Raw genomic sequence first — 16929 nt, 5'->3', positions numbered from 1 at the left:
AGGGGGTGAGCGTACGACGAGTGAGCGAAAGCCCAAAGCAACGTGTAAGACGCTTTCGCGTCCGAACACGTGGAAAGATGTGGGTCCGGATGTATTCGATATCCGACCCGAACGTGAGCGCCAAGCGCGAGTTGCCGAGAGAGGTCGCGCGAGTAGTCTCGAGCGCGAACTCACGAAGCAAATATTCGAGAGAAAAAGCAAGAAAAAGCAAGAAGATAGTATTGATGATGATCCGCCACCATGCGGTGGCCTCGTGAATATATACATAGGAAACGGAGTTCGAACCTAACTTCTACAACTATATATCTGAGTAGACCCGGGACAGCGGCCTGAGGGTGTAGTGTGGCCCGAGGCGCCACACGAGCGTTCACTTACTCCGATCGTGTGGCCCTCGACAAGAAACCAAGAAGAAAAGATAGAAAAATAATCCTAGACTTATATAGAGTGTTACACGTGGACTGTCCGATTGAGTCTCTCTCTTCATTCTGGATGGGAAAGACCATGAACATTCGAACACAAAAGATAAATGAGAGCAGTGGAACTGCACAAACCTCCTCTTCAATCTCTGGATATATGGGATTGGAGGACAACAAGGATGATATTATTGGCTTAACTCCTCCTCTTCAGCGACGGAAAAGTGTTGATCTGCAGATTCTATCACCGGAGGAAAGGGCAGGATGGGAGTTTAGAAATATAAAAAAGCAACATGAATGAATTACTGCACGACAAAAGAAAGGGAGGAAGGAGACAAACATCTTCCTCCTCTTCCTCCTCGGAATCATCGAGGGGAGATCGGTGTCGGATCAGTCTTCGCCCTCGAAGGAGAGAGGGGGGCTCTTCGTATTCTTGCACATCTTCATCGCCCTGAGAACATTGGGGGGAAAAAAAAGGAAAAAAAACCCCATTGAAGGAGCATGAGGGCCCGTTCGGCTGCCATGCCAGGTTCATTCCAGGTTTCGCGCGACCTGGCATTTCGGCCCAATCGGGAAGGAGGAGATCGCCCGAGAGATAAGATTGTGAGACCCAAAAAGGGAAGTCGTGGCGCGTCTGTGAGTCACGCTCTGTCCGACTATGACATCGTTGTTTTGCCGCTTGTCGCTTGACCTCGACACGCTCTTCCTTCAAGTCAGGATGCCTCTCAGTGATGCACGGCGCGCTGCTGTTGCTCTTCTTGTACTTCTTGTCATAGCACTTGCTTCTGCTGCAGAAACTACACCGTATCACACCTCAATCCTCTCTGGAGAGGGATGGATGCTCGAGCTGTTGCGAGGTCAACCTGACCGGATACATTCCGAGCTCGGTTTCAAATACCACACCTTCCACATACTCTTGCAAGAACTTCGATTACTTGGCTATGGTGACTCCCGTCACTGTTCCCTTGAAGAGCAACTCGGCATCTTTCTGTATACTTGCCGTACAGGTCTCTCTGTTCGACATGTTGGTGAACGTTTTCAGCGGTCCAATGAGACCATCGCCAAGTAAGTACTATCATTGTTACTATAGAACTATTCTAACAGATTCATGCCGCAGGTACTTCCAGAAGATGTTGATCATATTCTCTTCCCTGCCATTCTACCCGACCTATGTCCATCTTTCCTCTACAGATGAACCTGTTCCACGCCGTATATATGACGACCCTCGCTTCTATCCTTTCTTCGAGAGAGCACTTGGAGCAATGGATGGAACACATATTGATGCAACAGCATCAGCAGAGGATGTGCAGAGCTTACGGAACCGGAAGGGAGGGGTCACACAGAATGTTCTTGCATGTTGTGATTTCGACCTGATGTTCACGTATGTGCTCAGTGGTGTGGAGGGAGCAGCAGCAGATGCATGGATCTATAACTTTGCTCGGCAGGTAGACTTTCGTGTCCCAGAGGGACGATTCTACCTGGGTGATGCAGGATTTGGTATATGTGACTCAGTGCTTGTTCCATACCGTGGAATCCGATATCATCTCGCAGAGTGGGGACGTGCTGGTGCTAAGTATGTTGTCCTCTCATTTAATTTGCATCATACTGAGTAAGATTTTTCTTAGACCGAGAACCAAGGAAGAACTATTTAATTTACGCCACTCCTCTCTCCGAAATGCGGTCGAACATATATTTGGCATTCTCAAGCAACGATTCTCCATCCTCCGAAATGGTTGTGAGTATTCTATGGAACTTCAAGCAAGAGTCCCTCCTGCCCTATGTGCTCTTCATAACTTCATTCGTGTCCACGATCCCACTGAAATCGACGACTTCTGTGATGTTCAAGCCGATCCACAGCCGTTGCAGTTTGGTGTGTTGGGAGAAGGACCTGCGGGACGGGCAGAGAGGAGAGTAGCGGATGACCGTCGAGATGTAATTGCTCAGGATATGTGGGATGCATATGTAGCGTTGTTGAGAGGGAGAGGTCAGACAATATTGGACTAGAGCAGCCAGATTAAGTAGCGTAGTAGATGGTAAACCATTAAGAAAGAGGTTAAAGAGGTAGACGGACAGCATTAGTCTAACGTAGGAGGTAGAGGTTGCATGGTAATACGGTGGCGAGCAAGAAGTTTACGAACATACTTAAGCCGGAGTCCAGGAGCCTCAATAGTAGAATACATATCAGCAGCCGCAGTATTAGTCTCAAACATCTCAACAAGATCAGCCATATCATCATCTGCACCAAAGATGAAGCAATCTTCCTCCGCTTTGGCGATGGATGCAATACCTCCACACCATTTGAGCGATCATCATCCTTTCCACTTGACTCTCTCCGCTTTCCACTACTGCTCGATTCACCCTGCTTCCCATCACCAGACCCCTCTGAACGTAGTAACTCCCGAATGTCGACACCGATGCGATCGATAGAGCGTGAGGTAGCGGTATCACGGACACGGGGCTCTGGAGTTGGGGGTGGTGGTGGTCAAGGTGGTGGAGGCAGTGGACGAGTGGTGGCAGTGGCAACATTGGTGGGAAAGTCTTCACCGCTGCTGTCACCATCCAGATGAATGATGTGATTGGCATTAGGAGGAGGTGCAGTGGGACGGCAGGCTGTCGAGTGACGTGCGGCAGGAATGGGAGCAATGGGAGGAGTGGCAACAGCGGGAGTGATGGTGGGAATGGCAGCACCAGGCTGAGTTGGATCAATGGGGTGGGATTGAGATGCTGAGAACGCGAACTTGGCCTTGACACGGGTTGGTATGATCTGTGATACAATATCCCAGTGAACCCATCCTTTGTTGCGGAAGGGAGCAGCATTTGGATGGGCCTACACCGCACAAGAATGCCTCAACACGGGTGGGAGGAAAGAAATGCTGAGAAACATGTACCGTCACATACTTAGTCCACCTCCTCATACACCAGAACTCGCCGGAGAGATACCGTGTCGTCCCCGGATACAGGTATCACAACACCAACACTCTCCTCCACAGGCAGGACCGCAGAGCCAATGCAAGAGACGATCCTGAGTGGGAGTTTAACGAGCAACACCACCCGGTGGAATCCAGACTATCCCACGAACGAGGACGAAGATTCACCAACAGCCCTCCTTCCAACGGTAGCGCTCAGTGAAGCACTCCCGCCCACCATCCTACTCTCAATCACCATCACTATCGCCCTTGGACTCTCCGCAAACAAACACGTTCTCCTTCGCCTCCGAGTCACCACCAGTGTTGCTAACGTCCTTATCCTCCTCGCCCTAACCCGCATCTCTCGTCACTCCGCCACCTTCTTCTACGCACTCTTCGCCGTCTCGTACCTCTCCCTGGTCAACGTCTCCCTTACCATCCTCCACTTCTTCCTTCAGTAATCGTGGCTCCTCCATCCGAAACCTCCGCCCCAGTCAAACTCCCCTGGTACGTCACCGGGAGCCGAAACAAGTATTACACCAAGTTCGAGAAGGGAGGATTCCTACCCACTCTTGCCCGCGATCAAAAGGAACCCCCCCTCTACGAGGTTGTCCCAGACCAAGACTTTGCTTCCTTCTCCTATCGAGACAGTCCAGCCAATCTAGTTGACCCAAACCCTACCTACTGGCCAACCGGATACGTTGGAGTAGAACTCCCCCGTTACGCATACTTTAGCGCCCTCCAAGGTTGTGTCGTTACCCCGAGACACCCTGACACCCACCAACGCACCCAAGTTGACTTCCCCATCTACCATCAAAATGCAACTAACGAGTGGTTCTACTTCCGAGGAAATTCCATCGTCCTCAACCGTACCCCTCAATCCTCACCTTCTCCGTCACCTCCACCCAACCCACCGCCACCTCCTCCTCCACCAAATCCTCCCGGAATGGACCAAGGAAGGAATCCCAACCCCCCGCCTCCGCGTGACCCCCCTCCTCGAAATGACAGCCCAGACGGAGGAGGAGGCGGAGGTAATGGCAGATGCCATACTAGTCGCAGCCGTGGAAGAGGAAACTCGAGGCCTCCTCAAAGACCTCCTGGCGGCTGTCATAACCGCCACCTGTACCCTACGTATATGACCTGTTTTTAATCCATTTTCTGTATTATTCGCCCCCGCACGCCACCCACGAACGACGCCACGGTTTCCACGAGTCCTCCACATTTTTATCCACATTTCTACCATTTTATTTCAACCATTTGAGCCTCGTCAAACCCCCACAAGCCACATAAGGAAACCAGGCCGGCAAGTCCCGCACTCGCGCGTCGAGCCTCGTTTCTTAAGTCTCGACCATCGTAAATTGTCTACCGTGACATTTCTCCTATCAACACACAACGGACTGAGTACCTGCATGGACCACAACATGCCAAGGAGTCTTCCCCAATTTATCTAAGGGTTTTACGATTTTATTCAAGCCATGCGCGAGGAGTGATCGCAGCTACGGAAGCTCGGTGCGAGCTTCCGGTTCCTGTGGAACGTTTCAGACTCCGACACGCTAGGGTTTCCACACCCCTTCGGACGAGGCTACAGGATGCAACGCTGGGGGGTTTCTCTTCGAACAAAATTCTAGAGGACTCTCTCAAACTCTAGCTGTCTATTGATCCAACAATCTCGGCGATTGGTCTACTGTGGAATATACTACAGCACGATCTCGGTCTCAACCTCGCTCAGGGCCATCAGATAGTGTTCCCCCTCGTGTAGCTCGACCAGTTCCCACTTAATCGCCGACGTTTTGATATAGAGAAGTTCCTACTGGTTCATACTATTATTCTACGATGTCTCCGTCTTTTATTCGTGCCTGACTACTCTAGGATAATCGTTTATGCTCGCAGAGCTCGTACCCATTGTCCTCCAGATCGTTTTTCCTTTCTCTTAGCCTCGTTTATTCGTCTTATCTTCTCTTCCTACCTTGGACTCCTTCGTTTACATGCTACAGACATGTGGCTTGTGTCGCTCAGTGTCCTTTCTAGTGCACCAACTTAGTGCACGATTATTTGTCTTTCCTCTTTGTTTCCCCTCTGATTATTTTGTCATACTTTTCGTTCTACTTACAATTGAAGCATTCTGGGATTTGTATAAATACTATGTAGCACTCACATGTATTTCCCCAGTTTTGTAGATCGTCTATTCCTGGGCTTTCTAATATACTCATCCCTCCACTACCTTTTTCCGCCGCTTTTCCGATTGTTTTCGTCTTGAGCCGTGGGGTATTTCCACTCCCGTATCGCCCGGTCGTGACAGCGGCAGTCCGTCTCCACCGTCTTCGGATGCCTACACCCATCGAACCTTCCAAGACCCCGATCCTGGTGATGCCCCCAAGGAAAACAAGCACGTTCCTAAGCCCCCACTCTTCGACGGCAAAGACTTCGACATCTTCTTCTCCTCGGCCCTATCCTATATGCGAGCCAACCCCAATCTATAACAGCCTCGCCATCCACTACCTTGAACGCAACGTTAGCTCTGCTATTTCTGAGAAGGTCTATCTTGAACAGGTCCTCCCTACGACCGTCGACGAATGGATCGAGCTGGCTACCAAGTGGGACCTCCGCGACCAAACCCACCGCCTGGCCACGACTCATAGAGCCCCCTTTGCCCCAACTCCATCATACCCGGCCCACCGCTCTCCCTCTCCATCTCCCGCTCCCCGCGCCCCGCACCCCGTCCCCTACGCCCTACCGCTCTCCCACCCCCTTCCAGCCTCAATCCGTCACAGTCGCTCCCCGCTCCCGTTCCCCCTCCCCCTCCCGGCCCCGCATATCCGACGCCGTCTTCCAGGACGCCCTGAAGAAAGGCATCTGTGTGTGGTGCAAGAAGGAGTGGAGCAAGGACCACAAGTGCCCTGAGCGTACCAAGTACCTTGGCCAAGTTCGGGCGGTGATTGTGGAGTTGCCGGAGGAAGATCGCGCCGAACTCTTAGACTCAGCTAGTTTGGATTTCTCATCCGGACGAAAGTGACGGCAGCCCTTTCGTCCCTCGGACTTTCTCATCTGCGTTCTATCTCTTTTTCAGGAAACGTACAAAACCCAAAAACATCCCTCCCTCTTACGTCTAGTTTCAGATCTCCTCGAACTCGATGTTCGCTGTACGATAAACAAAAGGAGCGTGTGCATTTTTCAGATCCCCTTGTTACCCAGTACTCCAGATCCCTCCATACTTTTGACTCTTCTCTCGACCCCCTCTCAGAAACAGACCTAGACGAAAACTCAGATGCAGATTCCGATAGTGATTCCGTGGACTCCGTTTACTCTTCCATCTTCTCCTCTATCTCGTCTTGTTCCAGTTCTACTAGCCCTACCAATACGGGCCCAACCCCGCCAGACAATTTATCCAGGGACAACCCAAGGGATTCAACTCCCACCTTACCAAATATACCTGTTTTCCCCCCACACTCCCTTAACCCGCCTGTCAGAGCTGCCCCGTCAGTCGAAGGACCTCCCAAGAAATGGCGAACCTTTAGAAGTCAAATCCTACGCCGAGTCATCCGTGGACAAGGAGCCAATCAAGTCGATGTGCCCCTTCGACTCTCCATCCCAGACGGACGAACTATCCCTACTACCGCCCTCCTCGACTCAGGCTGTACCAGATCAGTCATTGACACTGCCTTCGTTGCTCGAGAAGCTATCCCTACCTTCCCTATCGCGCCAGTTCCCTCCTACAACGCCGACAACACACTGAACAAGGCAGGCGCCATCACCCGGGCCTGCTATCTCCACCTGTCGATTGGAGACCATACCGAGAAAATCATGTTCGGCATAACCAACCTAGGCACTCACTCTCTCTACCTCGGACATGACTGGCTCAAGTTCCACAACCTGGAACTTGACTGGTCCACAGGCCAACTCTGCTTCTCCCGCTGTCCACGGTCTTGCCACTACGTTCCTCGCACCCAGGACCCTGAGGACACTGACGTCGAACCAGAAACTACCCCTCCGCCCATCCAGCCCAGAAAGCCGAACCTCAAAGATCTCGATGAGGATCTCGAGGAAGGGGACCGACTCTATGCCTTCAGCTGGGACAGCTACACCCGTGCCCTCTCTCAACAGAGGACGTCTTCAGCCGAACATGCTCAGTTCGCCAAAGACCTCAAGGCAACTCTACCTCCCCAAGTCCGCGACTTCTGGTCCGTCTTCGGTGAACCCGGTCATAACGAAAGACTCCCTGATTGGCGACCTTGGGACCACGCCATCGACCTCACTCCGGAGTTCAAGCCTGTAAAGGCCAAGCTTTACCCGGTCCCTAAGTCGCAGCAGAAGGACCTGGATGACTTCATCACCGAGAATCTCCGCAATGGGCAAATTCGACCATCCAAGTCTCCAATGTCTTCCCCTTTCTTCTTCATCAAGAAGGCAGATGGATCTCTTCGACCCATCCAGGACTATCGAAAACTCAACGAAATGACGATCAAGAACCGCTACCCCTTGCCCCTTATCTCGGAGCTCCTCGATAAACTCAAGGGAGCCCGCTATTTCTCTAAGGTCGACATCCATTGGGGATTCACCAATATTCGGATCAAGGACGGAGACGAGTGGAAAGCGGTGTTTCTCACCAACCAAGGCCTCTTCGAGCCCCTCGTCATGTTCTTCGGGATGTGCAATGCCCCCGCCACGTTCCAGCAGATGATGAATGACATCTTCAAGGATCTTATCGAAGACAACAAGATTATTGTCTACATGGATGACATCCTCATCTTCGCCGACACCGAGGAAGAACACTGGTCTCGAGTCCGCGAAGTCCTTGCGCGGCTAGCAAGGCACAAGCTCTCCCTCAAGGTAGCCAAGTGCGAGTTCTGCAAGCCCAAAATCCCGTTCCTTGGTATGATCATCTCAGAAGGACAAATTTGCATGGACCCCAAGAAGACTGAGGCGGTTTCCGAATGGCCTCAGCTGAAATCCAAGAAAGAGGTCCAACAATTCCTGGGATTCTGCAACTTTTATCGCCGCTTTATTAAGGACTTCTCCAAGATCGCTCGACCCCTCACTTCCCTCACCGGACAAGAGCCATTCGTGTGGGGACCAGAACAGAAGAACGCCTTCCAGACGCTCAAAGACACTCTCTGTTCCGCCCCTGTCCTGGCCACTTATTGAGACCTACTCCCTCTGCGCGTCGAATGTGATGCCTCCAACTTCGCACTCGGAGCCGTTCTATCCCAGTTCCAGGATGAGAAATGGCACCCCCTTGCCTATTTTTTCAAGGCCCTGAACGAGACCGAGCGGAACTACGAGATCTACGACAAGGAACTCATGGCCATGATCATATGCCTAGAAGAGTGGCGCCAATACCTCCTCGGGACGGAACACCCCATAGAAATCTGGTCTGATCATCAAAACCTGGCGTATTTCTGCGAACCCCAGAAGCTGAACCACCGGCAAGCTCGTTGGTATTCGGAGCTACAAGACTACAACTTCTCCCTCCACCACAAGCCCGGCTCCTCCATGGGTAAACCAGACGCCATCACTCACCGCCCAGACCTCGATCAAGGGAAAGAAGATAACAAGGATGTTGTCCTCCTTCCGGCCGAACATTTCCAAGTGCGAGCTATCCCTGGTTCTCTCCTTCCCACCCCATCGTCAGCCGTGTTCTACGATCACATTCGCAAATACCGTGCTGCTCGAGACCGAGTGGTCACCGAGGCTCTGGCCCGCAGGGACAAAGGCTGGGAAGAACAGGACGGGGTGGTTGCCTGGAAAGGACGGTTATATGTTCCCCGAGAAAAGGAGTTGCGGGAGGACCTGCTGAAAGCCTATCACGATGCCCCTCTAGCTGGTCCAGGGCATGCCACGATTATATCCGTACGAGTACCTGTATCCGTGGGAACAGGTACTCGTTCCTTCGGAGTCCACACCTGTATCCGGTGTGGCACCCGTGGGAATGGATACTTGTACTCGCGGATACAGGTACCCGCACAAGCACAGGTACTTACGGGTCAGCCATGGCCGCAGGTACACACAGGTACTCACGAATATACCCGCGGGTTTCTTATTGAGAAGTTGAGGTAGTAGTTGCCCGAGTGGCTGGAGGGATCCCAGGGTGAGCAAGAAATATATAATTGGGAGATTTAATATATAAAAGGACGCTAATGATGCTACAAGAAGAAATAAGTAAGAAACTATTGAATAGAAAAATGAAATGAACTCACCAGCAACAGATAGAGAGAAAGCGTGGACTTGCCGTCCAAGCACTCAAAGGCCATTCACGAAAAGGTAACAAAACAAAACAGAACTACGACTGACCATACTTGACAACAACACACCACAACAAGACGACAAAGACACATATATCATACAGAGTTCGAAAAGGCAAGATGCATGATATGAAAGATTGTCCAATAGAAAAAATAGAAAAAGTCCAAACTGGCGAAAAGGGCCCATTCACCGATGAGCCACCGAAGATCCTCTGCATTTTTACGAAGGGAAGGGTAGAAAGGGGTGTGAAGGATACCGAAGTCGCGCTGAAGGGCAGTGGACCAAAATACGAGCAGAGCTGTCTCAATCTTCTTCAGCGCAACAGCATCATCCTCTTCTTCGAGGGACTCCACAATCTCTGGTGTTACCTGGTCCACCGTGAGAACATACATCTTCTCCCCCTTCAAGTCTTCATGCTTCCGCCACAGTGGCTCCAGGTACTGAGACAGATACCAGACCCAATCCAACCGCTCGTCAAAAGATTCACGCTCCCATCCACGAGGTGCACGGTAATCCTCGTAAAAGACACACAGCCAGGCCAAGCACATCCTCTTCTGGAAAGTCGGGTTGGAGGTGAGATGGTCAGGCAGGTCACCGAGAAGAGGGAGATTGGTGTGATGGTGAGGTTCGCCAAGGTCCTGAGTCAGGATGGGGTCGATGAGCGCAAACTCGTGTAAAAGGGCCATCTCAGCAGAAGTGATTGCGAGGAGGGTCTTCAGCTCTGTATCGGTCTCCCAGTCAATCGCGCTGACATCACATCCACAGCTGAGGAGACTTGGGGCGATTTCGGACTCAAAGTCCTCCAACGAGCAAACACCCTCCTTGGCACGTGCTGTAGCCACTGTACCAAACATTTCGTCAAGCCCTGCACGCCAGTAGCGACTCGGATCGAAGGGAGGAAAGGACTCTCCCTGGGGCCACCTGCTCCGAAACTCTGCTCCAGAAGAGATGTTTCGCCACTGTCTCTTGGTGAGCGGGCGAACTGCAGGATCATGGAGAGAGAGGAGGTGGCGGTCGAAGATATGAGGGCGGAACATGAGAAGAAACTTCCAGCGTGTCTTAGCGGTCTCCGGATTGTCGCCTGTGAGGAAAATCTCGTACGGTGGGAACCAATAGGTTTGCGAGGTCTTCTTGTCCTTCAAGTTCTTCTTCGAGACATAGATCTCGAGCTCTGCATGAGTGGGATGAGGCTTTGGGAACCAATCGGGCAACGGCGGCTTTTTCGCTAAAGATGCAAGACTTGAGTTGAATGCCTTGTGATCTGCCGGTTGATTGAGAAGCTGCATGATGGTGTTGTCCTTCGAAGGCTTTTTTGCCCTATTGGTGGCTGATTGTAATCAATAAGTCAGCGATGAAGCAAACAGCGGTCATGGAGTGAAACTTACCACGAATCTTCCGATCTTGAAGATTGGTCTCCATTCGCTGAATATTTCGGAGACGATTGGCAAGCTGGGGTGTTGGCGCTGCCGGATCGGTGCGAACGGTGACACCTCGGGCCTCACGCTCAAAGGCCAGACCATGTGCAAGACGGGGTGGATAGAATATCCTGTCGAGCTTCTGCCAATCATCTAGAATAGCAATAATATTAGCGAGAACGGAAAGAGGAGATAAAATAGAAGACATACCATGAGAAGCAAGACTCTCAATGCCAACCTTATTCCGCCATGGCGAGAAGGATAGTTTTGAGAGTGGCGGATTTGAGCGAGGGATTTCGGAGCAGGCAAGATACACCGGTGCAGTCATGTGGGCGAAGGCGAGAAAGATATCGCTATCCTTGGTCGAGAATATCGACCCACGGAGAGAGCGCTGACGATGGTCGGTGAGAGGGTGGGGATATGACTGGACATCCTGTGCCCAGTAGAGGAAAGTGTTCATCTCGACCATGGTACGTTCATGTGCTCGCATCACCAACACAAACTGCTCCCATCCATAAACACCCCTGACAAGGCGATGGAAAAACTGAAATTCGCGATCCAGGATAAAGCGAGGGAGATTGGTGTCCAAGACATCTCGATTTAGGAGGTTGTGGCACATGAGGATGTTAGGGAGGAACTTTTCGATGGACGCTCTCATTGAGTTGCGTTTCTCGTGGAGTACCTTCATGATGCTCTCATGGGGAGACATCAGCCATGTCCGGGTCTTCTGAGAAGGGAGTGAGGAAGGGAGGTCGGGTGAGTTTATACGCAGGCCTTCGGTCCATAGGGAATGTCGATGCTGGCGAAGAAGTGGTCGACGGAGTTCGGCGTGAGAGATGGGAATATAGAGGAGCCAGGGAGCATGAGGGTCGAACCGCTGTGGATAGAGACTGGGCTCCTTACGCCCCCAATACCCATCATCGTAAACTGTAGAATTCTCGCGAGAGGGTAGGGAGGCTGCGTAACTCGTATTGACACTGAGAATGTTGGTTTCCTGGTCCGCGTAGACATAACCGGAGTAGCGAACCTCCGTTGTGAGTGGAATACGGCCGGTAATATTGGATGGAGGGGAAGCGGGATAGCGAAGGTGGATGGGAGTGGCGTCGGGAGGGACAATGAAAGGCTGGGGGGGAGTTGGTTCCTTCGATGCAACGAACATCGACTCCTCCGGTGCTTCCTCGCCATAGAACTCCCAATCTTCCATTTCGTCGTCACTCTCAACCATGGCAAGCTCGAAGTCCTTCTCCGCGACACCCTCAGCCCTCAACTTCTTTGCCTTGCTCTGCTTCTTTGCCTGTGCTTCACGCTTCGAAAGTGATTGCCACAAGCATATGGTAGCCTGGCCAATATGAGGTTCATTGACGGCAGTGTGGTGGCGCTTCTTCAGTTCCACCTCCTCGCCGGGATGACATGGAGTGAGAGGACTGGTTGGCGAAGCACGCTTGAAGTAGACGAAAAGTTCGGGCTTGAGCTTCTTCTGCGAGAGCCGATGCAAAGTCTTGACCTCGCTGGACGAAGTGGGGTCTACTTTCGTGATTGCACGGGACCATACGGCCCAATTATTGGCTAAGCGATCGAATTAGGCTCAAGTCCATGAGAGAAAGGAAGAAAAAAAACTTGCAGTCATAGAGCGAAGGGAACGGGCTTGAGGGTACGTTTGACATGATTTCAGACGACTAGCGTGTCATAAACAAATGACGGTGTACATCAGTGAGTGTATGTAGCCCGAAATATGAACGCACGCACCAGTAAATTTGAGACAAGCCAAGGGTGTAAGGTTGCTGTACGCGATGAGCACGTTGCACTCCTAGTGATGACGCACGGAGACCGGAACAGACACAACGAGATAGAAAAGATGGTCAGTGTTAGCATGAACATCAAAGTAAATCAAAGTAAAGAAACGCACCAAAAAAGATCAAAAAAAAGTTACCGCTGCAACTAGCCTCTGAATGCAGCGTATCGAAAGCCGAGGGAGGCGTTTCGAAAGCGAGCGGAATTCGTCCGCAGGTGGGGGTGATATCCAAGGCCCGCCCAGGGGTTCGAGGGTGCTGCCTAAGAACCAGAATGGGCCTCAGAGCCGACAACGGAGACGCGACACATTATTCTGATGCTCGAACTCTGTGGGCTCCGTCCAGAAAGGGGCCTGAGGGTCTTGAGGGGGCGTGCGTGAGCGCGTTGCGGGCGGAGGCGTGCAGAGACGCGATAAGGGTGGTAAAGGAAGCGAGCGGAGACGAATTGAGGTGGAGGAGGTGGATGGAGACGCGGAGACGGCGCGTGGATACGCAGAGGATGCGTATACGCGGAGAGGGCGGGTGGAGAGGGCGCGCTAAACAAGGAAACGCATATACTCAGAAACGCGTATACGCAGAAAGGGCGGGTAGAAAAAAACGCACCGATACGCGGATACGCAGAAATGCGTATAAGCAGAGAGGGAGGGCGCGCAGATACGCGTATACGCGAAGAGGGCGGATACGCGTATACGCGGAGAGGGTGCGCGGAGAGGGCGGATGCGCGGAGAGGGCGCCCGTTAACGCGTTGGGGGTGGAGATGGCGGGTGCGGAGGGGATTGAGGCTGGGGAGGGGGCGTGCGGAGAGGGAGAGAGGGCACGCGGAGAGGGAGCGCGGATACGCGAGTACGCGTATTCGCGGAGAGGGCGCGCGTTAACGTGTTAACACGTTGAGAGGGTACGCGTTGACGTTAACGCGGAGAGGGTGGAAAGGGCGGGCGCGGAAGGGATTGAAGGAGGAGAGGGCGGGCGGAGACAAGTTGAGGGGGTAGAGAGGGCGGGCGGAGACACGTTAACGCGGAGAGGGTCCGTGTAGACGCGTTAACGCGTTCAGAGGGTGGGCGCGGAAGGGATTGAGGGCGGAGAGGGCGGGTGGAGACAAGGTAAGGGGGGTGGAGAGGGCAGGCGAAGACGCAGAGAGGGTGGAGGAGGAGCAGGCGGCAACGGAGGAGACAGAGAGAACAGCGGCGGAGGGGCGAAAGACGCGTGGGAGCCGCAACGCTCACTGGCCTGTGCGTGAGAGCGAACTCCGGCATTTGCCATCCGCGAGTATTCGCGTGTCTCGTTTCGTCTCTCTCCCTCTCTCCTTCACACGCCCGCCTCACTCGTCTATCACACCGCCCTCGTCTGGATCGTCTCTCCCTCGCTCTCGTCAACATGGCCCAAAGCTCGTGGAAGCATGCCCGGGGGTGACACGTCGTGTTCCCTGGGATGCCATACAGCTTCAGGGCATGCCACGATTATATCCGTGCGAGTACCTGTATCCGTGGGAACAGAGGCCACACCTGTATCCGGGGTGGCATCCGTGGGAACGGGTATCCATATCCACGGATACAGGTACTTGCCAATGGGCGGGTACTCATGGATAGAGATAATCTACGGGTATTTTGAAGGTACCTGAGGGGTACCCGTGGGTACTGTGGTAAATATGAGCTGGGGAAGGGGGTATAGGGGTACTCACCAGGTCAATACCGTCGTTCTCGATGACGGGCGGGCCAAATTGCATCAAACCAAGGGCAGGGGACGATGCGGGACAATAATCCGCGTCGATTGACCCCGCAACGACGTAGACGTACGCGGAATTGAGTGAGAACGAACAAAATTACTGTAGAGGGAAGCAGGGGGTACTCACCAGGTCAATACCGTCGTTCTCGACGACGGGGGGGCTGAATCGTATCAAACCAAGGACAGGGGGCGATGAGAGACATCCAAACGCGTCGATTGACCCCACAACATCGGAAACGCGCGCCAAACTGAGTGAGAACGAGAAATTTTACGGTTGGAGTGGTAATGGGGACTCACCAGGGTCAACACCGCCGTTCTCGGTGACGAGTGGGCCGTTTCTCGTCAAACAAAATATATGGCCCGATGCAGGAGCTCAAGACGCGTCGATCGATCCAACTATATCGAAAACGCGCGCCCATTTGAGCGAGAACAAACATTTTTACGGTTGGAAGGGTAATGGGGACTCACCAGGGTCAACACCGCCGTTCTCGATGACAGGCGGATTGTTTCTCGTCAAACGAAGTACCAGGGGCGATGCAGGACATCCATATGCGTCGATCGATCCAGCTACATCGAAAACGCGCGCCAAACTGAGTGAGAACGAGCATTCTTACAGTTGGAGGGGTAATGGGCACTCACCGAGGTCAACACCGCTGTTCTCAACGATGAGCGGGCCGTTCCTCGTCAAACTAAATGCAGGGCCCGATGAAGGAGCTCATGACGCGTCGATTGGTGTCATTACTTCCAAAACAACGCGTGATTTGAGCGAGAACGGACAAATTTACGGTTTGAGGGGGTAGTGGGCACTCACCGGGGTCAACACCGCCATTCTCAACGACAAGTGGGCTGTTTCTCAAGAAACAAAATACAGGGCCCAATGCAGGGGATCAAGACGCGTCGATTGATGGTACTACATCAGAAACGTACGCGTTATTGAGCGAGAACGAGCGATTTTACGATGGCAAGGGGGTGGGACTCCAAACTCATTCACTCAAAGACCCACAAGATCCTTATAGAAACAAGTACACAGGATGAGCGGCACCACCATTAATGGAGACACGACGTGTCAATTCCATCACACAGTGATGTACGCTCGGGGAAGTGGGAGAGAGTGAGGAGGAGAGCGAGGAGAGATCGGAGTCGCTGGACAAACATCTGGCCTCCGGCAAGCTCCGGCCTGGAAATGACAAATATGGCAGGTACTCTCCCACGAGTACCTGTGAGCCCCGGCATCAGACCTGTATCCGTGCGCACACCCGTGGGAACGAGTATCTGTATCCACGGATACAGGTACCCGATGGTGTGCCTTACGAGTATCCATTGCAGGTACTCACGGGTCCTGGTACTCGTGGCATGCCCTGTACAGCTTGCTCTGGTACTTTGGCGACCTCTTCGACGTCGACAGGGCTCAAGGGCTCAACACTGACTCGAGGGTCCGTGTTCATGGTCCTGCTCTGTGCCCTCCTCCATTCTCATCTTGCTCGACGTTTATTTATTCCGCAGGTGATTCCGGCTTCTCACGGGCTCTCAGTCATAGGCATGTTTTCACTTTTATCTCCACGATGCTGTTATCTTTGCTGATTTTTTCCTGTTGGTTTCCAGGTGTGATCCTGCCCGTTCACATGCGGCCACTGCACAGGCACCTATAATATTTTCTTGTGAGTTCGTATTCGGTTTCTGCATCACGATGTTGATCGTCGACTGATCCATGTTTTTTTTTCTTACGTCCAGCGAGAGCAACGGTGAGTACTTCATGCCCTTTCTCTGTACGCATTGGCTAATCACAATCGTTGACGGGTTCAGATGATCCAGCCATGCTTCATACACGCTTTGATTTGCAGATATCGAGGCACATATACCATGGTGTGTCTGTTTGTCATTTACTAACCTTATTGTGTTTACTCACTCAATTTGTGCAACATTTTCCCACAGATCATCGAACTTTGCACCGGTCTCGCACTATACGCCTGGTACAAACATGTCTATCATCAATTCTTGTACGTATTTCCCTGCGGCTTGACCTTCATGTCGCTGATCAGGTGCTGTCCGTCCTCATACCTCCAGTTCGAACTTGGGGGGAGAGGCCATTGCTATACCTAGCATGGCAAGCACGATGCCTGGTTTTTTAATTAGTTTAATGTTTATTGTTTTTATTTACTCAAGACTTTTGTATTACTCAGAGGTCATATATGTCATCATCTGCTGACCCATTTAAGACACTTTTGATGATTGTGCAAGGCTCAGACTTATGTTAGTACACATGGGCTCTACCATCATTCTTCCTTCCTCCCCCGCCGCCGCCACCATTCTTTATCTCCTCATTCCTCCCCTCCACCATCTTCCCCCATCCCTGCCAAGTCCCAGGAGCTCCATGCCTGCCTTGTCATGCTCCGTACCCAAGAAGATATTGATCTACTCCAGTATAAAGATGTATTGTCGTCAA

General features: G+C 52.3%; 2 protein-coding genes across 2 annotated transcripts; one reads left to right on the top strand and one right to left on the bottom strand.

Moving 5' to 3' along the window:
* Positions 1-1194: 1194 nt before the first annotated feature.
* On the top strand, positions 1195-1407 carry STEHIDRAFT_33492 (uncharacterized protein; the record flags this gene model as incomplete). Its single annotated transcript, XM_007305661.1, has 1 exon — positions 1195-1407. A coding segment is annotated over one exon (213 nt), but the record flags the coding sequence as incomplete, so codon positions are not given.
* An 8247-nt stretch (positions 1408-9654) lies between these two features.
* On the bottom strand, positions 9655-15931 carry STEHIDRAFT_158855 (uncharacterized protein; the record flags this gene model as incomplete). Its single annotated transcript, XM_007306186.1, has 10 exons — positions 9655-10886; positions 10945-11127; positions 11185-12540; positions 12881-13026; positions 13092-13300; positions 13368-13546; positions 14955-15053; positions 15126-15139; positions 15640-15758; positions 15821-15931. The coding sequence occupies 10 exons, from the start codon at positions 15929-15931 to the stop codon at positions 9655-9657; spliced, it is 3648 nt and encodes a 1215-aa protein (XP_007306248.1).
* Between the last annotated feature and the right edge of the window lie 998 nt (positions 15932-16929).

Source organism: Stereum hirsutum (genome assembly GCF_000264905.1).
Source record: "Stereum hirsutum FP-91666 SS1 unplaced genomic scaffold STEHIscaffold_10, whole genome shotgun sequence".
Taxonomy (NCBI): Eukaryota; Fungi; Basidiomycota; class Agaricomycetes; order Russulales; family Stereaceae; genus Stereum; species Stereum hirsutum.
This window is presented reverse-complemented; position numbering and strand designations above follow the sequence as displayed.